This window comes from Pangasianodon hypophthalmus, chromosome 21 (genome assembly GCF_027358585.1).
Source record: "Pangasianodon hypophthalmus isolate fPanHyp1 chromosome 21, fPanHyp1.pri, whole genome shotgun sequence".
Taxonomy (NCBI): domain Eukaryota; kingdom Metazoa; phylum Chordata; class Actinopteri; order Siluriformes; family Pangasiidae; genus Pangasianodon; species Pangasianodon hypophthalmus.
Window position 1 is genome coordinate 6,065,470 of NC_069730.1, and position 24,851 is coordinate 6,090,320.

The window sequence follows — 24,851 nt, forward strand, 5'->3', positions numbered from 1 at the left end:
ACTGCCATTCCTCCCCCTTTTGCAGCCACTGTGGTGAATCTGTGATCAACAGACCTCACAAAACACACACACACACACACACACACACACACATATACACACACAGGCACACACATTTTAAAATACCCCCACATCCAAACATGCTGATTTATACCGCCGCCTGCTTGAATTATCATGTGATTAAAAAAAATCCAAGCTCCCCTTAAATTTGGTAAAATTGTGATGCTCCTTTGGGCTTTATGAATTTTACTGTTCTTTCTATCCATCTTTCCCCCCCTTTCACTCGGCTGTTCCAAGGTTAAACTGATAGCTCAGGGGAAATGTCTCACACCTGCAGTTTTGATGTCAAGGTCAAAGCGGAGTCTGATGACACACTGCGCTACATGAAGAAAAGCAGGCCAGTGTGTAGAGAGACAGACTGTGTGTGTGTGTGTGTGTGTGTGTGTGTGTGTGTGCGGGGAAGATGGAGCTATGCCCAGTTATACCAGCATTCACATGGGGAATACAGGGGGATAGCTGTACAGACACACACTGACATGGTTTCTATTTGTGTGTGTATGTGGGTCAGTGTGTGTTTGTGCATGTACTAGGGATGGGGACGGAGTTACAGCAATATAGACTTTAGATTTGCTCAGATTTTATGTACCATTTTCCTTTATATAGATCTGTATGGTTGTATCTTAATAGCTAAAAAAGAATATTAGTTATTTTCCTTAATATTGAAACAGTTGTTTAAAACAATTACTATTATTATTATTATTATTATTGTTATTAGGCCAAAAAGTTTTAATTTATCATTTTCAATAAACAGAAAGCTGCCTTCTTACACAATATACATTAAGTGATTGTATTTCTACAAATATATCAACCTTTGAACCAAAACAAAATTAAAATACAGTTAAACATTTGTGGGTATGTGATGTTTATTGCGTAAAGCAGCGCTATAATTAAAAACCCTGAAATTGATAATTTTTTAAATAACAGCGTATCCTGAAGTGTTTTCTTTTTCATACGTGAAAGCAATGTGCCAAAGATTACAATTTTTAATTGCTTAATGAACAAAGCATACAATTTATGCATTTATAATTATACTTAATTATACATTGTGGAATGTCTGTGAAATGTTAGCATCTGTTATCACTTACATAATAACGGCTACAAAGTCATTCCCTTTGTAGTGACTAGTGGCTTCATTCTCTTGAATTTGATAAGATAAACAAATGCAGCTTGTCATATTACCAAGAAACCAGAACGCACAAATTTCTCTGTCTTGAAAACTTCGAGTTACAAAGCGCTGAAACTGGAGACTCCTTTCAAAAATGTTAAATAAATATCTCCTTATAAAAAGCGCCACCATATCAACAATTACAGATTTTTCTTTGTTAAATAACAGCACATTTTTAAAATTCTTTTATTATTAGAATTAGATTGGTAGTTGCTATAGAAACCTCTAATCTAAACCTGTGGTTTGAATTACAAGTGGAACTATTGTCAGAGCTGCGGTTGTTGAAACTGAGTCAACACATCATGACCAGCCACATTTGAGAAATCTGTAGTATAAGTTTAATTAATTAAGAAAGCACAAATCTGTTAATTGTGATTAATAGGAATGAATTAAAAGAACTCTTAGAAGAATGTGCTTCAGCCATGGCTGTCAGATTCATAGCTTACAGCTCATGCCTGATGCATTTTCCAGAGTCCGGACTTGTCCTTTATATTTCACTTAATACACTGACACACTACCCAGGAGAGGTGCACTATAAATCAAGTCATATAAGAGAGCACTAACTGCTGAATTCTGTCTTCAGTGAACATGACAGGCACCCTTGACTCACACAAATCACTCTATATGGATGACGTGTAATGTGAAAATTTATCAGCAAGTTTGATCAGGGCTGTCTTTAGCATGCAGCGCTCTCGAATCTGCACTGTGGAGCTGAGACGCTGACCTTGGAGTAGCAGTACATGACCTGGACTAGAGTATAGAGGATAAGCTTTAATGTGCTAATACACACAGGCCCACAGGGCACTGGCTGCACATGGGCATCTAGGAGGGGGCACCATCTGCCTGCATTCTATCACTGGGTCAGCGTTAATCTTTCATACTTACACATTCACACATTCATTAAAACACTCCACAACGCCTCAAGAGCTTCTATAATAAGCAACACTTTCTGGGGTTGGCTGGTCAGATATAAAAGATACTGTGTATTTCACACTGTGTCTGTGTGTGTGTGTGTGTGTGTGTGTGTGCGTGTGTCTTGCACTCTCTGAAGCCTTAAACACAAGTTTGCCTTAAGTGATCGATCGATGAGATATAACCTGCACTGGTATGTTAATTTGTACAGTCTGTGTGTGAGCGTGTGTGTTGGACGTACCCAAGTGTGTATTGCAATCGTGCCGTGTGTGCTGCTCTCCTATAAACCCTTCTTACAAACAAACAGATTAAGGATTATAAACATTTCCAGTGTCTCAACCATCCTCATTCCCTGCCAGTAGACAACAGCGGCTGCGATGCCAATCACTGGCACCTGGGAAACGAATTTTAAAGAACGCTAAGCAAATCTTTTCAGAAGTTACACTAGCAATACGATGAACAAAAAGGAATGTTGTGTCTGCTTTTAGAAAAGGTTTGCGTATAGCTGGAGGGTTTGTGCGTGTGCTTGTGTTAGACTGTTGTCTGAGGATCTTTTGGCAGGCAGTACTCCATGTTGGCGAGCACTTAGCATGGATCTGTTAAAAGAATGAGAGCTAAAGGGAGGGGGTCAGATGAGGGAGGCCAGGAGGAAAAATGTAAGGAGAAAGGAAAGGAAGAAAATAATGTATCCCGAGGAAGCCATAAGGAAAGGTCTTCAGTGCAGCTGTGTCAACCCCCAGGGCTCTCTCAATCCCGGAAAGGGTTCTCTAGAGGTTGAGGAAACGTTTTGGAAATGTTTAGCTATTCCGTTAAGCTCCAGTATGAGGTTCTGGATAGCTTCAGTGACTTGGATTTTGTACTGTATCTGTATAATAGTCAGGGAGGTAGATGAAGGACGGAGGATGTTGATTGGTTGGAATTGCTGGATTTGATCAGTTGGGCTGGTGCTTGGAGATTCTGTCGAGGCTGTATTGGGTTTATGCTGTGGTTTTCTCTGCATCCAAATGTTGATGCTTGTAGTCTGGATTGTGAGAAGCACAGAGAAGTATTGGATGTTAGCAGGGCGCCAGGTTGGCGCTTGTTTCCATGAGAGAAAGTGTTCTGAACTGCTCCTGGATGAGACACACACTCTGTCAATTATATAAACTCTCATAGCTTTCATTACTCTCTACATATAAGGAAAATAGCTAACATTTGACTTAACTGTTGAAGTTGATGGTGCACAATTGTTAGGTTTCAGTGATTAACCTTGTTAGATATGAGCGTAGGAGGACAGTTCAATTGCTACCAAAATGATGGGCTAGTTAGTTCACATAGCTACATTTTCTAAGTTACTCTGGATACATTCTGAATCTCCAGAATTATTGGCACAATTCATAAAACTGAATAGGAGAAATATTCTCCTGTATAAAATATCCTATATAAAATAGGAGAGTAGGAGAAACTATTTATCTTTGTTCTAGCAAAAGAAATCATTTTCATTAGCGCTACTTTTTTAATTAATAGTACTTTCTCTTAAACATATTCACGCAAAAATTTTTACACCCCTTAGCCAAATTTAAAATAAATACAACAAATTGTAATGCCCATGCTCTTATTATGACATGTTTGTGTTTTCACTTCCTGGTCCTATCTCCACCTCTGTTTTGTCATTATTCAGTTTCCCATTGTGTTCATCTGTTTTTCGTTTAGCCTTTGATTGGTCTTCCTATTAATAGCCTTCTATGTGTTTGTATCTTGGCAAAGTCTCTCCAAGTTAGTGTGCATTACCGAGCCAGCGCTTTTCGTGTTCCGTTACTTTTGTTGTTATTATGGATTATCCGTTTCTGACATTGCCTGCCTGTTCAGTATTTCGACCATTGCTCCAGACTATGGAGATGATTTGTGGATTACTATAAATAAAGAAGCTACTTACTTTACACACTTGTGTCCTGCCTCTAAGTACCGCACGTTACAGGGAATTGTTGAAACAATTTGCTCTCAGTCTCCTTTATTCATTCCTTTCCCTGGGGTATAAATGTGAGGTTGCACACATGTAAAAAAAAAAAAAAAAAAAAAATCTCATTATCCATTATCATGGAGAAAAAAACAGAACTTTGAAAACAAAAGAGACAGACAGTTGTTGACCTGCACAAATCAAGTAATGAATATAATAAAAAATAAAATAAAAACAGTTAAAAATACCATTAAGCACAATAAGAGCCATATCAAAAAATTTCACATGGGTCCCCATACACAGTGAGGAAGTCAGTGAAGGAAGGGAAAAAAATCAATGATGATGGTTTTAGAATTGCACAGTTTAGTTAAGAAGAAGCCTTTATTCATCACATTATATTGAGTTTCTTTTCACTGTACCATACAGCTTTTGAGGAAGCTGAGGTCAGAGCATAGGGTCGATCACGAAATAGGGTGAAGGGCCTTGCCCAAGGGCTCAACAGTGGCAGCTTGGCAGCACTGGAGCTTGAACCCCTGACCTTCCGATCAGGAACCCACAGCCTTTAACCTTTGGTACACCACTGCCCTCACTCTTGTAGTTGACAAGTTTAAAAGTCAACTATTAAATGCCATATCCATAACAACCAGCTGAAAGCATTGCAAGGAAGAAGTCTTTCTTTGGAACGTCTCAAAAAATACAGCGTGTGGAGTTCACCAAGCATCGTTAGAATGACAATAGGCATAGTGTGATGTGGTCAGATGGAAAAGCTGTCATGGTCGGGTGGTCCATCAGAGCAAAATTCAAATTTTATTGGTCACAAACACAGCCATCCGCAGTACAACGTGCAGTGAAATGCTTTTCTCAACTGTCCGTGACATAAAAATAGAATGTACATAAACCAGATGCCATTGGCCATGGTGTCTGGGAGGGCGGGGTAGCATACTCTCACCCCTGTCAATCACAACAACACTAGCCAATCGTGGGTGTCATGTATGTGGAAGAGGGAAGATAGCGTGTTCGTCCGAGTGTGATACGCTGCCCTCTGAAGCCATAAGAGCAGCAGTTCGAAAAGATGCTGTTGGCTGGTTTCACGTGTCTTGGAGGAAGTACGTGTTAGCATTCACTCTCGCTGTTTGGTAGCTGTTGTATTATAGGGGAGAGCTGGTTGGCAGGTGGGCGGGAATTCACTCAAACTAAATTAGGGAGAAAATGGGGCAAAATACAAAGTAGACTGCACCTAAGAAATTAAAAGTCATTCTTTATTAACGTTAGCTAAATACTTTTTTTCTCAAGCTTAGCTAAATGCAATGTTTTAGACACGATTTAAGGTTAATGCCTCAACTTTTTACAGTGTCAGCTATTTTCATTATGTTAGTACTATGTCTTATAAAAGGTACCTGGAAGGTAAATGCATATTTGTGTTTTATAGTGGGAGAATGATTTGACTGACATGTTTAATAGTCACTTGGCTGGAAAGGAGAGGAATTGCTCCGGAACAAGAGTTCACTTACCAGATTCTCCTGATTATCCTTCTACTGCTGAACACACACACACACACACACACTTTCTCTCTCTTTCTGTATTTCATTTTAATTCCCCATTCCCCTTCATGTTCTGCTTTTATCTTTTCTGAGTCTGTTTCGTAAATCTCTTTCTCCCTCTCTATTCCTTACTGCCTTCTCAGCGTTTCTCCTTTTCTCCTTCCCCGTCCCCACTGGGTTCACTCTTTCATAGCAACAATGGCCATGTGCCCAATTGCAGCCGTCAGCTTGATTTTCAGTCTGGATCTAATTACCCAATTCCAAGAGTCAAAGAAGGACACAAAAGCTCTGCTAGTAACAAGCGTGCCTCTTTTTCACCATCTCCATCCTTTGGTTGGAGCTCATTGGTTGCTTGAAAGTAGTAAACTCATGTCATTTAGGACGTAACTGACACCAGAAAGTTGCCTGTTTACACGAGATCGCTTTAACACAAGCACTGAAAGTCATTTAGCTTTACAACCAATTCCGATCTTGTTAGCAAGACAAATGGCAAGAGATCACATGTCGTTTAAGCAACACCATAAATCACTGGTTGGATTTTTGGTCATATAAACTCGAGTCGTGGCTGAATTGTGGTTCTTATATATAGTCTCACACAGTTCATAGATCTTTTTGAGCAGTACAGTTCCCATTGGCTTTGTTTTTGGCTATTGTACCCAAGCCAGGTAATTAATAGAGATCATATAATAGGTTGAGGGATAGTCGAGGAAAAATTCAGTCCAGATAGAATGAAAGAAGAGTGAGTACTGTAGCTGCAGAGGAAAGAGAAATGAAAGAGAACAGGGGATTTTTTCAAAAGAAACAGAGAGTGTGAGGACGCTATATGACTACGCAAAAGCCAGATATGAGAAGGTATGAGTAAAATCACAGTCACGGTTTGAGACGTATGAGTGAGAAAATAGGCTGCATACATAAGAGCTATGCAGTGCTGTTGGTACAGTGAGTCGCAATTGGCGTAAAAAGTGTCATGTGACTCTGGGGTCAAAGAGGAAAGCTTGTATGCACGTGGGCTGATGGATGAATGGTGTTTGTGTGAGCTTTTCCCCCTTTCTTCTGTATTTCTCCTTCCCTCTTCCTCTGACTCTTTCTTTCTTTCGATCAAAAGATGATGGAAGCACAAGGACCCCTGCAAAGATTTAAGCCAGGGCTTCTGTAATCAAAAGTCTGCGTTTTTGTTGAAATGGAAATTTCAATTCCTAGCTCTTCTTTCATTTTCTTTTCATTCTTCATTTGGAAGTACATTTATTTCAAGTCTAATGTCTTGCCTAGAGGACGAGAAGTTCTCCTCAGTTCACTGATCTGGAGAGATGCAAGAGGAAAAAGGAAGCTCTTGACATCCTCCATTTTGTGTGTAAACCCCCCCAGGACTTTTAATTCCTCACTAAAGACACTTTAATAACTTCCTTTCATAAACAAACGCTTGCTGAGCCCGCCTCATTGGGACTGTAGGCATCTAAAGGTCACACTGCCATCTACAGGCAGCATTAGGAGCTCAGCGTACGCACACATACATGTAAAGCACGTTCCATACCCCCACTTTACACTCACACACACTAAGGATACATGATGCACAACTTTGCTTAGTTATGTACCACTTATCATTACATCATACACATTTATGTCATCTTGTAAAGCAATCTCACACAGTACTAGCATCATTAAGCTAAATTAACTTTTAAGCTGTTGGTGATGATGCTTGTTGTATAGATTGGCCATCACTAGATGGCACAGGAGGTGTAGGCTGGAGTTGAGTCCCTCACTAACCCCACACAATGCCCCCGTGCACACAGTGGTACTTCCTGCCCTTTATAATGTCCAAATATCTTTTACTGAACAGCCAGGAGTGTGATCTCTATTGTAAAAGTCAGTAAAGACTTAATCCACTAAAAGGAAAGCCCTCAGTTACTTTTATGTAGTTTATAAGTGTCATAACACTTGGTCTATTGACTACAGACTTTGTAAAACGTGCAGATTTTTTAATTTACAATGTAGAAAAATGTTAAGTTATAAAGTTTTATCTCACTGTGTTGTGGAATTCTCGAATCAGATTGGTCAGAAGGTGTGTGACATCATGACTCGGACAGTAGTTCAGGTTGCAAGGCAAATCCCAGATTTGTATGAATGCACTCGTTCATAGGGATTTGTATAATAAATTAATTTAAAAAAATGTGCTGTTATTTACTGATAAAAATGTGTAATTAAGCAATATCGCACAAGTAAGGGTGTGGTAATACTGCATATCGGGACGGTTTCCCTTGCAACATGACAACCTGCGTATTATTTTTGTCTTATTAAGTTCAAGAGAGAAAGAAAAAGAGAGAAAAAGAGATACTACTGTTTCACGGACATTCAACAAAATGAAATGTAATTGTAAAAAAAGATCACATACGGATAAAGTATAATACGCTGCTCATTAATAAGGGAAAAATAAGTAATAACTTATTCCTATGGATTCTTATTTCTTATAACTATGGAATAATAATCGGATTATTAGAGTTTGGAAGGTGCTGTGGTATAAGAGGAATAAAACACTTTGAGGTGTGCTGTTATAGGAAATAATCAACACTGGGGTGGTAACAGGAACTCCTCTTTGCATCTGCTTGGATCACAGCACCTTATCGTTAATGATTTTCCTATAACAGCCCCTGAGTGTCTTATTTCTCCCATATTTCAGTCCAGTGCACTTCAGTTTTATGTCTATAATTAGTTTGAGAAGCATCTTGTGAATTAAATACAATGTGATCTGCATACAAAGCTCACTGTCAAATCTTAGCAATAATTCCTCTATAACTTATGCATGCAGACCAACTACTTGCCTTCAGAATAATTGTTTTTTTTTCTGAAACCTGTACACCTTTTCCCAGTCAGCCTAACACCTTGTTATCATCACTCGTTTAATGCAGTTTGGTGTTCTGTTTCTCAGAAAATTGCTTAGGTGTGTGATATCCTGTTAGCTGAGGTTTTTGCACTCACAAACACACCACATTAACCTACTCTCCTGCCATAAGCTAGTAAGTAGTATTTTTACAGATGTAAGTGTGTGTATGTGTGTGTGTGTGTGTGTGTGTGTGTGTGTGTGTGTGCGTGTGTATACACCAGACTCATGTCCCTCCATTTGTTGTGGCATGTGTGATGATTGACATAGTAAGTCAAACATAAATTGCAGTCATAACAGAAGCTATTATAAATCTACACTCACTGTCCACTTTAATAGGAACACCTATACACCTGCAGTTGTCCAGTCACCCGATTGGCAGCAGCACAATGCATAAAATTATACAGATAGAGGTCAAGAGCTTTAGTTAATGTTCACATTAAATATCAGAACCTGTATCTGCATGATTTTAAGCACTGCGCTGCTGTCACTTGATTGGCTGATTGGAAAACTGTAAATGAGCAGAAGTACAGGTGTTCCTATTAAAGTGGACGGCGAGTGTATGTCTTGTCTAAAGTAGTCTGTATTATACATGCTGTGTTTTTGCATGTATGTATGTGTGCTCTATCTGCAGAGGATTTGTGCTAATCCTTGATATATCTTTGCTACAAGTCAGGAGTTTAGATTTCTGACTTCATATTGTGTAGGATGACGTGTAGCTTTCGGGGTTGCTCATCTAATTAAAAAAATTTGCAAGAAATGCAATCGATCAGTGCAGTTATCTGGAACGAAGCATTTATCATCATCATTTTAAAGCCCTTAAATTTTTTTTTTTTTATATTTCAGCCTCCGCAGGCTGTGTGTCTCGCCTGGGTGTGTGTGACCTCAGCTTGCCCTTGGTAATCCATCATTTTCACAGACCAGGTGGTGAATAGGAGTTTTGATTGACGGCACTTGGTAGCCATCTCCATAGCAACAGGCCAATGTTTCCTGCTTTGTCTAAGCTCAGGTTTATCAAACCGATCCAGCACAACCCACTCTGAAACCACTACAGAACGTTTTAGTAATGTCTGAACAAAACGAGCATACTGGAATGTGTAGAGAGCGAAAATTGTGATCTTAGGCAGACGTGGATGAGAATGGATCTAGCTCATCTCCTTCCTCTCCAGCTAAGCTTGGCATTTTTTCCATTAGCATGTGCAGATTTAGCGTGATGCTAGGGGAGGGGGTTGGGTTCTTCAAGAGGCTCACAGCTGTGAAATGTTAAATAAATCCACGCCAGACACAGGTCTGGCTCAGTAATGCTATGTCTGAGCTAATCTTTTGTCTCTGGTGCTGGGTTAATGATAGAATCTTTCTTATACGAACATTGGGAATGAAAGATGAGCCTGATAAATTCGAGAGGTTGCATGGCACACTTTCCTTGCTTCTGTGTTCTCTGTTTAATAGCAACCTAATTATATTCACTGCCCATTAGAAATCTTACATTGAGGTGAATGTATTCAGGAAGGATTGTGTTTCATGGTGTTAGCGGTTCAGGCTCTTGGCATGCACACACACGCACACACACACACACACACGCACACACGCACACACTGTCACTCTGGGTGGTAATAGAGCCTACAGCTGATGTGAAGATCTGTATGTCGATATATATATATATATATATATATATTTATATCAGTTCTATATATATCTATCTATATCTATCTATCTGTCTATCTATACTATATATATATATATATATATATATATATATACTGTATATCAGTTAGGTCAGGTATAAAGAATTTAGCAATTAATACTAATTTGGGTCATCACCAATTAAATTTAATTCAGTTCAATTTTATTTCTATAGCACTTTTAATAACAGACATTGTCACAAAGCAGCATACACTTGCATAAATCCAGATGTGGATTTAGATCCCTAATGACCAAGCCAGAGGTGACAGTGGCAAGAAAGAACTGCATGAGAAGACATGAGGAAGAAACCTCAAGAGAAACCAGCCTCAAAAGGGAAACCGTATACTTCTACATGACATCAGATAGTGGGATTATAAATCATTCCTCTTGTAATGATTATAGAACTGCATACTAAGTCACACAGTACTAATTTGTGTTTAAATGATGGGCAGTACGATCATCACAGTACTTATGATTACAGCAGCAGTTCAGGTCTACAGTATCCAGGTCAGATTATCCACTGAAGAAAGGCTGAGACTTGGGAATAAACTGTTTTTTGGAAGAGCACTCATTATGGCAGCCATGCACAAGAGCACAAAGTGAGTCACAAGTGCAGAATCTCGAAGCAAAAGAAGTACCAGGATGAATCAGGCAGGTCTCGAGGGCAAGAGTGGTTAGCATTCCTGGAAAAAGCTTTTATGGTAAAAAAGGAAGTTGCTCCACATTGAATGTTCCACATTCAAGCTTTGGGATGTTAGTTATTTAGGTGCTCAATTACTGTATCTCTTGTTTACTCTTTGAATACGTCACTGTCGGTTAGCTTAAACGTTTTCTTTAAAGCTCTGACAGTCTATCATGGATAGAGTTGGAGGTGGATCCAAGTGCAGATCATTTATTATGTAAAATGCAGGAATCATAAATATGAACTGTGAATAAAAGGTAAAAGACATAAAGACTATAAGCAATAATATGGCACACAAGACAACAAATGACAACTACAACAAAAGCTTGACAGTGAGACAATGAAAACTAGAACTTAAATAGTGGTGTGAAACAAGGCATAACGAGACACAAGTGAGAGTGATTATTGAGGCATGTGACTTGCTAGGGCTGATGGGTAGTGTAGTCATAACCTCAGGGTTTCATTCTGTTTATTGCTCTGCTTTGTCTGGCATCCCAAACAAGGACGCACTGAGATCCTGACCATGATAAAACAGTTACCGAAAATGAATGAAAGAATAAATTAATAATTTAATATATTCAGAAAAATAGTCATTATTAAAAAAATAATTGTTAGGTATAGCCCTAAGGGGAACATATTTACATATTTATTATTTATTTAGTATCATTATATCATGTGTAGATAATGAAAACACATTAGACTGTATTCTTGTACCGACACTGTTTACAGACACACACTTCCACAGTGTAGCTGTCCTTTAAGAGTCTGGTTGGGAATGACTTCGGAAAAAAAAAAGACATGAAATAGAAAGTGCATGTGTGTTATATAGAAATCATGCTCTAAATTATACACTTAATATATAAGCTAAAAAGTAAAGCAAATGGTAATGTAATGATCATACAATGAGAGTGTACGATCCAGAGTTTATTGAACAGAACACAAAACAGGACAGGTCAAAACACAAAAATGGTAAATTAATCCAAAGAGGCGGGGAAAAAAAACAGCACAGTCAGAGGTTCTAAATACTCTCACAAAAAACAGATCAGAATTGCAGATGGTAAAGTAGGCAAGACTTCGCAAAAATGTATCTGGAAACTGGTGTGTATATAGTATCTATGAATGTGGAAGTGAGGAGAATCAGATGAGTTAGATAACCCAGAAGTGGGTTAGTACTCAGGTGATGAGGACCTCTAGTGGTGTGGATCATCAGGTGAGCCAGTAACAGGTAAAAGTAAAAGGTCAAATATCAAAAGATGGGATTTTTGAGTGGTGCAACAAAAAATGCTTGCCCTGTCATGAGGGACGGCGAGTTTGAATCCCAATGATATGACCAATGTTTGGAACCGAGGCCGTGAAATCATGCACTCTGGGCAGGAGGGATGGCATACATTTTCACCCCTGTCAATCATAGTGACACTAGCCAATCATGTGTGTCTTTGGAGTCTTGTATGCAGAAGAGGGCAGACAGTGCTTTCGTCCAAGTATGGTAGAGCAGCAGATCAAAAGGATATAGTTGGCTGGCTTCACATGTCACATGTCAGGAAGCATGTGTAGCCTTCACCCTCCCTGGTTGGTAGCTGTTAGGGGTGGGTGGGGATTGGCAGGTGAATAAAGTGGGGAGAAAAATGGGGAAAAATGACTAAATATTGTTAAAAGACTTGAATTGAGGGTCAGACAAATATCAAGTGGTTGGGAGTTTCAGAGATTTGGAGCATAAAAACAGCAATTTTCACCCATTTTCTTGGGACTTGAAGCAGAGCAGCAGTTAACAATCTCAGGCATTTAGAGATGCATGAAAGTACTGAAACTGTTAAAAGCTTTAAAAGCCAGTAACATGATTCTAGATGAAATTCTAGATGAACCAGGCAGGAAGTGCAATGATGCGAGAAAGATGGAATATTCTCCCAGTTTATGGTGTAACTCTGGCAGCAGCATTTGGAGCCAGGTTTAGTCTGTGTATATTTTCTAGCAATCCAGTGCACAATGCATTACAGTAATCTAAGCCAGAAAATATGAACATGAATCAGCTTCTTAGCAACCATGTCAAAATCCCACCAATGCCCAACTGACAGCTCTATGCTTCCTGATATAAAGGAGCCTCTCAAATATGACAGATAAGTTTCAATTTAAATGTCTCATCTTAAACCATATGTTCTGGTGCTTTAAATGCTTAAAATGAGTCTGCTTTCACGCTGGGCGTTAATAGGATTAGCCATATGAAATCTCCGATATATTGGAATTCAGCTCTGTCGTCTTGGCTACACAGATCCTGTCAGTGTATACTCTCGAGCCTGTTGGTATTTTGGTACAACTGTTTGCCATTTTAATAGGCAAAAGTTCAAAAAGGATATATGTGTGTGTGTCTGTAGACTGGAAAAGAACAGAACTGCAATCAAAGACATCTAAACATGTTAGATTTTAATATTTTTATCTCTTAGCCAAGGGGTTCCCAGCTTCACGTCTGGGATCCGGCACAGCTTTAAAGGAAAACTGCAGACTGAAACCCATTAAGCATGTTTATATTGAAATATCTGTGATGTGCTTAGCGATTCTGGTAGTAGTTTGCTGATTGGTGCTGTATTTTTGTTATTCCCTTGAGAAGTTAGCGGTTGTGTCACAGGGGAACACTACTAGCATATTTACAATGGATTTTAGTAGGAGAAAAATTTAAACCATCTCAAATTTCCATGTCCTAAAAACAAAAGAGCAAGAACTTCTTTTCTGACTCATCATTTTCCAGCAATGTTTAATGTCATATTAATGAGAAATCCAGCATAGGAATAGTGAAGAATAAATAGACTAAAGAACTAAAGCACTGCTGCATCAAACTCTTTAGGTAGAGGTGAAGTGAGGGCTAAATCCCATTAGCACCACTCTGAGTAGGTAGTTGAACTGTGGGTGACGTAATGAAAATAGACCAACATGGTCAATAGATGAAGTTTAAACTAAAAAAAGTCAAAGTAATTCAGTGATATGGTTAGTACTTATAATATATGAGTTGGCAATTATTTTAAAAGCAGGGAATGGCATAAAATCGAAGTAGTGCTTTTGTAGATGTAAACTACTGCATAATTTAAAAAGATTGAACAAAGATATATATATATATATATATATATATATATATATATATACAGTCAGGTCTGGAAGTATTTGGACAATGACAGAGTTTTTGTGATTTTGCCTTTATACACCACCACTATGGATTTGAAATAAAACAATCAAGATGTGATCGAAGTGTAGAGTTTCAGCTTTATTTTAAGAGGTTCCACAAAAATATGTCCTTTACCATTTAGGAATTGCAGCCATTTTCAACAAAGGACCTCCATTTTCAGGGGCTCAAAGGTATTTGGACAATTGACTGACAAGAAGTTAATTGACCAGGTGAAGTCCATTCCCTCTTTACTTCAAGACAAACAGAGGAGATAAAAAGGTCTGGAGTTGATATCAGGTACTGAGTTGGTATTCGGCAGCTGTTCGACTGGAGCTACCAATATGAAGTCCAAGGAGATCTCAATGCAAGTGAAGGAGGCCATCATTAGGCTGAAAAAACAACATAAATCTATAAGAGAGATAGCAAAAAAACCTTGACAGCTTCAATCATATGTGTATATATATATATATATATATATATATATATATATATATATATATATATATATATATATATATATATATATATGTGTGTGTGTGTGTATATATATATATATATATATATATATATATATGTAGAAATGTGTGTGTGTTTAACGAGTTAGATTTTAAGGATTATCCTTAATAACAAATAATTATTAATTAATAACAAAACTACCAAAATGCCTCAGAATTGATCCTTGATGTACATATTTAGTCACAAGTTCAGTTGCAAGACATTCAGCCCTCACACATTGCATTCTAAACTACTAAAAGTTAAGGGAACTTAATCTTCAGTTCCCTCAGCGTCGTCTCTCAGTGCTTTGTTTTTTGTTAAAACTGAGAATGTTAGCTTTGAGGTTACTACAAAGTCATGATTTCCAAGTGTCTGTATCTTTTGGAATCAGTGTAGAATCCGCACTCATGGAAAGAAGGATCATGTTTCAGATGGAGGCTAGTCATCTACTTCTCAAACCACACACTCGTAGAGATCCATGCAGGTAAAACAGGATTAATTGATGAGACTAAGGGTTTCTTGTATCACTTGGGGTCTGCTGTATCCTCTAATTAAATTGTACCAGATCCAGACATCATCGTGCAGCTCTTGACAGCTTCAATCAATTTTTAATAGGGATAGACAGTCAGGCACCCGAGGACCTGGAACCGATTCTAACCACATTCAGCAAAGTCTGCATTGCTGGATATCGGCACATGTCAGCTGGTTATAAAACTACTTTCATTCTTACTGATCTCTTATTGACAGGACTTCTGCAAAGAACAAGAATACAAACATTGTGTAGGGAAAATGCCTGGGTTTCTTTTTGCAGTTCAGTTTGTTTGTATCAGCGTTAAGGCTCTGGGTTACTGAGCAGAAGGTCGGGGATTCAAGCCCCAGTACTGCCAAGCTGCCACTGTTGGGCCCTTGAGCAAGGCCCTTAACCCTCTCTGCTCCAGGGGCACCGTATCATGGCTGACCCTGTGCTCTGACCCCAGTGTCCTAACATGCTGGGATATGTGAAGAACATTGATGTGCAGAACATTAGATCGTCTGTATCGTCTGCATAAAATTGCATTTGGTACATTTCAGGTTTATATAGTGGCTTGCATAAGCTTGTGATTGTATAAGCATTTACCTCATTGCTGTGAAATTCATAAATTAGCCCACATTAGAAGTCACATAATTAGAAATTAGTTCACCTGTGTGACGTGTCACAAGATCTGTTCCTAGAAGATCCTATGAGCTTGTTAAAGAACATGCCTAAACAAACAGCATCATAATGACCAAGGAGCACTCAAAATAGTCCAGGGCACGATATCAGTTTGGCTTTGGTTATTAAAAAAATATCCCTTTGATCACCAAACATCCTGTGGAGCACCATCAAGTCCACTGATAAAAAAATGGAAAGACTATGGCACAACCATGACTCTGCCAATAGGAGGCTGTCCAACAAAAGTCAGTGACTGGGTAAGAAGGGATTAGTCAGAGAAGCAACCAGTGGCCAGTTCGGTTTACAGTTTCAGGCTGTAAAACGACAAAATGTGGCACAGTGCAAGGGGTGTTAATACTTATGCAAGGCATTGTGTACTGTATATTATCGAAAATATATATATTGAAAAGGGCCCAGAATTTACACTTGAGGTACACCTTTCATGTACTTTTCACAAGAAAAGTGATCGACTTTGCCACTTATTGTGTAGTCGTTTAAAAGGCATCCATGATTACTATGAAATAAGATGAGATTATCTCAACTTTTAACTTTATATTTTTTGAGGGAAGCATATCTAATATTTATAACCAATTTAAATTTAAAACAGGCTCGGTAAGCTGTCACACAAGGACAGGAGACAGTTTAGACTGTATCACAGCATCTGTTGTCAGTGAGCCAGGGGAATATTATTGTCCAGTTTTTTCTTTTTTCTTTTTTTCCCTTATTTTCCTTTCTAAATTCAGAGCCAGTGGATTTCCTCAGAAAAGGAATGTGGCTTTAATAAATGGGTGTTATTCTCTTTTTACTTCTGTATCCTGCTTTGTGGTGTAATCGGAATTATCTTAACTTGTATCTTTCGAATGTGTTTATTATTTACTGACATTTCTGTACAGTAACTAACACTACACAGATGCCTACAGTTTGTCAGTCTGCATGAACTGGTTTTTATCAGAGTACATCCAGAACATCTGAGATTTCTGAGAAGTGCACACACGACATTGACACAACAGATCCATGCTCCATTATTCAGTAAATGAGCACACATTTTATGAATTAGGTTACTTGTAACGATGAATGCTTGGTTTCTGCATTTAGGGAAGGATATATTGCAGGCAGTTAGAGTGTTTTGCTTCCACTACACTTGATTGTGCAACCTTTCTTGCTTTCTCTTTTTTTTTCTGCCCTCCATCCCATTATAACTTTTGTTTTGCGGTCAGAGTTTAATGCTGATGCATGGACATTTATTGCATCAGTGGGATGTCTTATTTTTAGATGTGGTACCCAGATATAGATGGACATTTTAAACATTTAGAGGACTTATTGCAGTATTTTAGAGCACTCTTTTTGAAGCAAGCTGCAGGAAAGAAAGACAAATGTGCATGCCAGAATTTAGCAGTAAAAATGACATAGCTTCTGTGACAGCTTAACATACAGATGCACGCACTTAGAGTGCCTGTGAATACTTTGGTTTTGCTGCTCATATTTTCCAGGCGATAGGAGACGTTCTCGAGCAGTTACAAACATTTGTAAGTGTTTACACAAGAGAGGGCAGTTCAGAAGAAGGAGAGGTAAGGAAAAGTGGTGTCTGTGAGACAGCGAGTGTATGTTTGGTGTGTTTTGGCTATTTGATCCAGTCAGCTGATCGCAAGGGTGGTCTGTGATTGGAAGATCCAGTTGTGCACAGCTGCAGTGTAGGCAGATTTGCATGAGACAAGGCTGCCAGTGTCTCCTCCTCGACTCTACTCTGCCAGTGGCTGAGTGTGTGCGTGTGTGAGAGAGAGAGAGAGAGAGAGAGAGAGAGTGTGTGTCTGTGGAAGCCACAGCAGTGTTCCTCAGGCTCAGGCTCACCCTCAAGAAACCAGGGGAGAGAAGAGCTGCAAGATCTGGAGTTCCAGACTTTTCTGGAGATGATTGATGCTTACTTTGCTGGAGTTTCTGTGATAAAGGGACATGCTTTTTGCCATGCTGAGCCAATGATGGACAGTCCTTATGAAGGACTGACATTGTGAAGGTGTTGCTTCCCAAGCTGGAGTGTGAGCATGGTCTCCATTGAGGTGCATCCTGAGTGCTGGTCTCCACTAGTGTATATCCTGACTTGTTGTGTATTCTGGGTCTTGCTGTCCATCACGGTGCATCTTGAGAGGGGTCTCCATTGAGGTACTACCTAAGGGCTGATCTGCATTTGGATGCACCCTGAGTTCTGCATTCCATTGGAGTGCATCTTGAGAGGGACCGCCACTAGAAAAATATCCTGATCTGGTCTCCTCTGAGGAGTGTCCTCGGCTGGTCTCCATTGACGTGCCTCCTAAGAGCGGTCTCCATTCAGGTTTATCCCAAGGGCTGGTTTCCACTAGCGTGTTGTCTGGCCTCCACTGGGGTGCATCTTGTAAAGCTCCAGGTAAGGTTGCAGGGAAGGAGGCCGGTACACCAGGCATGGGTTGCACAGCCAGTGTGGTGCAGCTTCAGGCTCTCCGCTCATTGATGAGAGGCAACTGTGCTCGGACCTGCTCAAACCGACAGGAGCAGATATCGCTGGAGGTCCTACAATCATTGGACAGTGAGGTGGACAGCCGGCCACGCACCATCATTATCACGGTAATAAGAGTTTGCTCTTTTGTTGTTTGGCTTCATCAAGGAGGTACAGCCAAGATTTGCTCAAATTTTGCTGAACTTTTTGTGTCAGCAATTTCTGTAAGATTCATTTTTGCCATAAGCTTTCCTCCTGTACATCTTGTTGTTTTTTGCTTCTTGGACTATTCAGTGCTTGACTCACAAACTCAGTATCTATGTTAGCACTTGTTATTTTAGGAACTTAATTTAAGGTAGTTGTGCACCACAATTACCAAAGGAAAAGTGAAATGTGTAATATGGGGTTATATATTGGCTCCCATAGAGCGTATCTGGCTGGTTTCTGTGTTGGAGATCTGTTGAAGAAATATGGGGAGAGAGCGTAATGCATTATCCAGCACTCAGAGCTACTTCCGGCACAGCTGACAGAGAGAGAGAGAGAGAGGAGGGGGGGGGGAGAAATAATAAGGCATGGCCATAGGGGATTAGACTATGGGAATGTGGGGTTCTGTGGGAAAATGCTGCATCTGTGTTTGTGTGTTTTGTGAATGGGCTGCTCATCTGGGAGTCTGTGTGTGTGTGTGTGTGAGTGTGTGAGTGTGTGTGTGACTGACTGAATCATGCAGTGTCCCCACATTACACGCTGGTTGATGCGTCATGCGAACATACACACACAGACACAGACATACATACACACTTCAGTATCAATATTAGTTTTTCTTCAATGAGTAATTAGTTACTTAATCTCAATGAATCTCTTTAAATATAATATGAACACCAACATGTTGCTTTGTGTATTTAAAAAAAAAATCATAGTGAGGCTGTCTCAAACTGTACCACATAAATATTAAAGGAATTTGTTGTGAATAATGAAATTTACACAGTTTACACAATTAATATGGTTAAATCCATATTATAATTAAGGATGGCTGATTCCCAGTTATCAAAGAGCTCATGTGATGTCATTGAGATATAAATTGCGCATGTCGTGCAACTCTGTGTGTGCTGTCTGGGTTTTGTTTAACACATGGTGCTAATGTAGCTAACAAGTGAAGGAAGTCCATCCAGTCTTATGCAAATTCTTTTCCAAAGATAGATCACACAGACTTTCTGATGTGGTTTCATACACAGTATGACTTACTGTAGTCTATAAACATGAACAAAACTGTAGATAAACATTGGAATATTATAGTGGCAGGTATCTTGACTTACTTGTACCTCTGTCAGTCTAAACTTTATCCCTTTCTCCATCTATGTTATTCAACGAAGCGTAATCTTCTGTAAAAAGGGGTCAGACCTTTTAGGTTGCGTTTACATATTTTCCACTATGGCACTGGAGTGGTTAAGTGGAAAAATAGACACTCACTTTTTTTTTTTTTGGCAGGATGCTCCTCTACCTCCTTTTCCCTTCCCCTTGCATTTATTTGTCCTTGTACCTATTTAATCTTTCTTCATTGACCCATAGAGCGTGTTTTATTAGAAGAGTGTGGCTGGAAGGCTTCAATCCATAACCTCATATCTGCCTTAATCTTATTTGCAGCTATTCCAGATAGTACAGTGCAGTAGCCTGATTCCTGGTATTGAAAACTAAGCCCCAAAAATTGGATTGATTCCATAACAACAGCATTATAAAGAATGGATAATAAAGAACGCATCAAAGACGCACTTTAACAGCTCCAAACAGCTCGAACATTTCCAACTTCAAAGCTTTAAAAGCTTTACTGTGAATAATGAAAAGAAATAACTCGGTGCGTTATTGGGCAATATAATAAATCTGTGTATCATGTTTCACTAATTAAGGATGCACCAATTCTTAAAATGGCTCATTAGGATGCTCTGGTGGCTCAGCTGAAATGGTTGAGTCTGAAAGTGAAAGTGCGCAGCATGGAAGCTCATGTCCATCAACAGAGCCCTCCTTATAACTTACTGGCCAGACTTCCTTGGATGGAGAATGCTATGATTACAGCAGTTTCTGGGAGGGTTTTCCAGGTTAATAATGACCCAGGAGTTGAACCGCCATGTTCAGCTCTAGTCTCAGTAACGTCTGAAAATGAGTCTGGAATGGATACGATTGGTCAGAATTTGTTTCGGCGCTAGTGGGGCACTTCGTACAAAGTGATATCGGAGAGATAACGTTTCAGTAAAACCAAAGCAACATAAGAAAAGTCTTACACAATTTGAAGTTGACTCAAGAAGAGAGCAGATTTATGTGTGTGTGTATGTGTGTGTGTGAGAGAGAGTGAGAGAGAGAGAGAGAGAGAGAGAGAGAGAGAGAGAGAGAGACATATGTGTGCCTGGTTGTCACTTACAACACAGAGCAGTGCCAACTCCATATGCTTCCCATCCCTTATCATTCATTTCTCTCTCTCTCTCTCTCTCTCACTCTCTCTGTCTCTCCACCTCCATCTCTGTCTCTTCCACTGTATCTCTCTTCTCTGCTGCTGATGCTTATAGTCGATCAGGAGTGATGGAGAGCAGATGGTGCTTAATGCTCATTGTCACTGGTCTCACTCTCTCTCTTTCCCTCTCTCTCCTTCTTTCTCCCTCTCTCTCTCTCTCTCTCTCTCTCTCTCTCTCTCTCGTGTCAGCGTTTGATGAGTGTGACCATTAATCACACACCCCTCGGCTTCTATTTTGATCCCACACAGCTGTAGTTTGCAGACATAATCAGCGCTATCACTCCTCCTCCACAGCAGGGGGGCAGGATGAAGGGAATAAATAGAGTGAGCATGTAGATGCTGCCTAATGAACAGGAAGAGGGTAAAGGCTAGAATTTGAGAGGAGGTAGAGTTACGGAGTGATGGCAGAAGACATGTAAATGAAAATAAGCCAATGTGTAGGAGGCTTGTGTGTACAAGTGCTTGTTAGCACTATTTTTAGGTTAGCTTTCTAAGTAAATCATTAGCATTAACATGCTTGTTGTTGGTTGGTTTGGCTTTAATGGTTGTACAGTGAAATTCCACTACAATGTGTATGGATTTAGGGCTATTTTGGAATACATCCATTGTTTATTGTAATGTCCTGGATTATACTTATGAGCTATAGTAAAGTCTTGACTTTTTATGAAATTGAAACCATAAACGAATCCAATACACCAAATGGAATGCTACACTGGTGCTCAGGGATAGAACCAGGTGCTGAGATATGAGATATCGTCTAAACAAACCAAAAGTACATCAAGGGAAAAAAGTTTTGAAAAAAAAGAAAATCAGTCCTGTACAGTATATTTGGTTTATAAGTATAAATTCCTTGACTCATACAAGAATAAAAAAGAAATCATGGATAGCATTGCTTTTCTAAGTCACGTAACTTTTATTATTATTTTTGTTTATATTTTATGTAGTTTGAATGCACATCTGCCGTGTACATTATCTAAATATTTCATAGAAATGACATAGTAATAATCTTGCTATTAATTAAGTAATGAATAAAACTTGGGAGCATGCCATTATAGGAAAATAGTTAATGACACGGTGCCCAACACAAAGCTGTTACCATGGCAAAAAGTTGATTATTTTCCAATTATAGTGTTTTATTTCTCACTTATTTCATAACAAGATAATTTGCCAACACTAATCTTTTTTATTAACTAAAGAATGTCATACTTTTTTATCTATTTCTCTTAGAACAGCTATAAACAGTTGTTCACTCACCAGCCTGTCTTTGTCTCTCTCGTGCTTCATCAGTCCAAAAAAATGCAGCTGGTCATGTTACAGGAAAAAATGCCTCTCTTCTGAAGATTTTCTCATGTCTGAAAACCTTCGCTAACACTGGAGACTCCTTCCAAAAATGCTAAATAAACATCTCCTCATGGAAAACTTCACCATATCAACAATTATACATGTTTTATGAATCTGTTTATGAGGAATGTCCACCATACAAGCCTATGTGTAAATTGTTACTATAGAAAAGATAATGTATTCGAATGAGAGCGTTAATAAAAACTAGAGTTGCAATTATAGAAAATTAATCAACAATGAATCTCTCTGACCAATCCGTTTTTCAAGAATGTAACAGCGCTGTGGTATAAATCTGTCTAATCTCCAATTACGATATTCCGACGTCCATATTCCACGTCTGATAAATGTTGCTCAACCTTGAATTCATCTTAGTCATAGACTCATATGTAATCATAACCATGTTAAATCAATGTAGTTAGTTATATACAGGTAAATCTACATATTGTAGTGGGTATCATGAACAGTCTGGATTACTAGAGCAGCTGTCGTCTGAGGTAATCGACTCCCTTCTCAGAACACAATTTCACAGAGGGGGTGGAAACACCATTTTTCCCAGCTGTACTAACTGTACATTCCAGTCATGTGCATGGCTAATATGACATAACTGTAATTGGTTGTAGTTCTGTTTTATTTTTTTTTTCCAGCCAAGCAATGTCTGTGGTTATGTGCTAATGGTCCACTGTGATTGTCTCACTTGATTAACCCTGTGCTTAACCCTAAACAATTGATATTAGACATTATATCACTGGTGAAAATTAAACTGACTTAATGATCCCAGAATGTGTTTAGTTTATATAAGCCCTTTTCTGCATTACTTGCAAATATGCATCAATATGTCTTAGTATCAAATCAACCAATAAGCACACTGAGACAAAGTAATGATGAGAAAAAAAGAAATATATCTTTTATTGCGTGGGGGCATGGCGGCTTGGGGGTTCGAATCCTGTCTCCGCGCTGTGTGCATGGAGTTTGCATGTTCTCCCTGTGCTTTGGGGGTTTCCTCCCCCAGTCCAAAGACAGGCTCTGTAGGCTGATTGGCATTTCCAAATTCTCCGTACTGTGTGAATGGGTTTGTGAGTGTGTGTGTGTGTGTGGCTGTGCCATGCGATGAGTAGGCCCCCTGTCAAGCAGTAGAGAAAATGGATGGATGGATCTTTTATTGTCACATACCCAAGTACATCTTCCAGTTGAGGTCACAGCACCGGGTCAGCCATGATACGATAATTTAAATTCAAAACCTCCTGATCAATAGACCAGAACTTTAACCTTAACTACTAACCCACCACTGCCCCTGAATAAGCCTGTTCATCTTTTCAGAAGGTTGTTTTCAGAGCAATTATATTAAAATATCCAAAGAAATATTATGGTTGAAAGTGACAGGCAACTCTTTCACCTGATGCCTGTGCTCTGGTCCAACCAAAATGAGTTTAACTTGCACAACTAATAGCGAAATATTCCAGCGAAGTGTAATAATTCATTTCCATTTCATTTCCAAAGTGAAAATGTAATCATTTAAACGCTGCACGTTGCAAAATCTGATATCAGTATGCTGGATATGATGGAAATCACGCCTACAAAAGCTTCATGGTTGGCCAGTTTCATCTCTGCTGAGAGCAAAAGTCACCTCGTTCATGGATTAATGTGTTATCGATTTTTGGCAGTCACAAAGCAGATATGATTCCATATGGAAATAAAAGGTGAGATTGTAAATAAAACACATACAGTACTGTGCAAAAGTCTTAGGCACATGCAAAGAAATGCTGTAGAGCAAAGATGCCTTCAAAAATAATGAAACTAAATGTTTCCACATTTAAAAAAATACTATAAAGAGCAGTAAACAGTAATAAATGAAACAAAATCAATATTTGGTGTGACGATCCTTCACTTTAAAAAAAAATAGTAGTCTCAGGTACAGTGTCTGATACAAATACAGTTTTATAAGGAAATTAGCTGTACGTTTTACTGAGCCGAAGCAGCCACAGTTCTTCTGGAGACTTTGACTGTCGCATTTGCTTCTTATTTTTGCAGCAAAAAGCAGCAGCCTTCATTATGTTTTTTTGTCTGAAAAGTGTCTCTTACATAATATTCCGCTTTCTTTAGTGACATACAAACATTCTTTTGAAACATTTAATTTTGTATTGGAAAACTAATGTTTAGAAATCTAAAATGCTTTTGTAGTGACTTTGATTTTATGACTATAATGTAGAAGTCATAAAATAAATATCTATAATAAAGTCTGTACTAAAAAAATGCATGCCTAAGACTTTTGCCCAGTACTGTATGTAAATAGAAACTGACATCTGAAGCACAATTAAGTTATTATTTGCTATTATTATCTGTGTGTGTGTGTGTGTGTCATGTGTTTTCTTGGAATGTAGTGTTTGTATGGATATACATTCATTCTGAAACATGTGTGGTTTGTGGTCTAACAGAAAACTCAAACCACACAAGTTGGATGAAGACCAGGTAACGCTTTTCTAATCTTCAGCTGTCCAGTTTCGGGGAACCTGTGCCCACTGTACTGTCAGAGTCCTGTTCTTGACTGACAGGAGTGGAATCTGATGTGTTCTTCTGCTGTTTCAGCCCATCCCCCTCAAGGTTTGGCGTATTGTGCGTTCTGAGATTGATTTTCTGCTCACCACGGTTGTAAAGAGTTACTGTAGACTATCCTCTGACCTCTCTCATCAACAAGGCATTTCCGTCCGCAGAACTTCTGCTCACTGGATGTCTTTTTTTTCTCGCAGCATTCTGTCTAAACTGTAGTGCCTGTTGGAAGTGAAAATCCCAGGATATCAGCAGTTCTTGAAATATGCAAGCCAGCCCATTTGGCACCATCAACCATGCCACAGTC

At 39.0% G+C, this 24,851-nt stretch overlaps 1 protein-coding gene across 5 annotated transcripts in view; it reads left to right on the forward strand.

Annotated features, from left to right (window-relative positions):
- Positions 1-24,851, forward strand: part of dock10 (dedicator of cytokinesis 10) — a 101,875-nt gene that overhangs the window by 20,087 nt on the left and 56,937 nt on the right. For 4 of the 5 annotated variants that reach the window (XM_026940981.3, XM_026940987.3, XM_053227504.1 and 1 more), the window contains exon 1: positions 16,203-18,287. The exons of the other annotated variant lie outside the window; for it this stretch is intronic. In XM_026940981.3, the coding sequence (XP_026796782.3) occupies positions 18,126-18,287 (162 nt within the window). In that variant the 5' untranslated portion in view covers positions 16,203-18,125. Of the gene's footprint in view, positions 1-16,202; positions 18,288-24,851 lie in introns of those variants that run through there. 5 annotated transcript variants of the gene reach the window in all.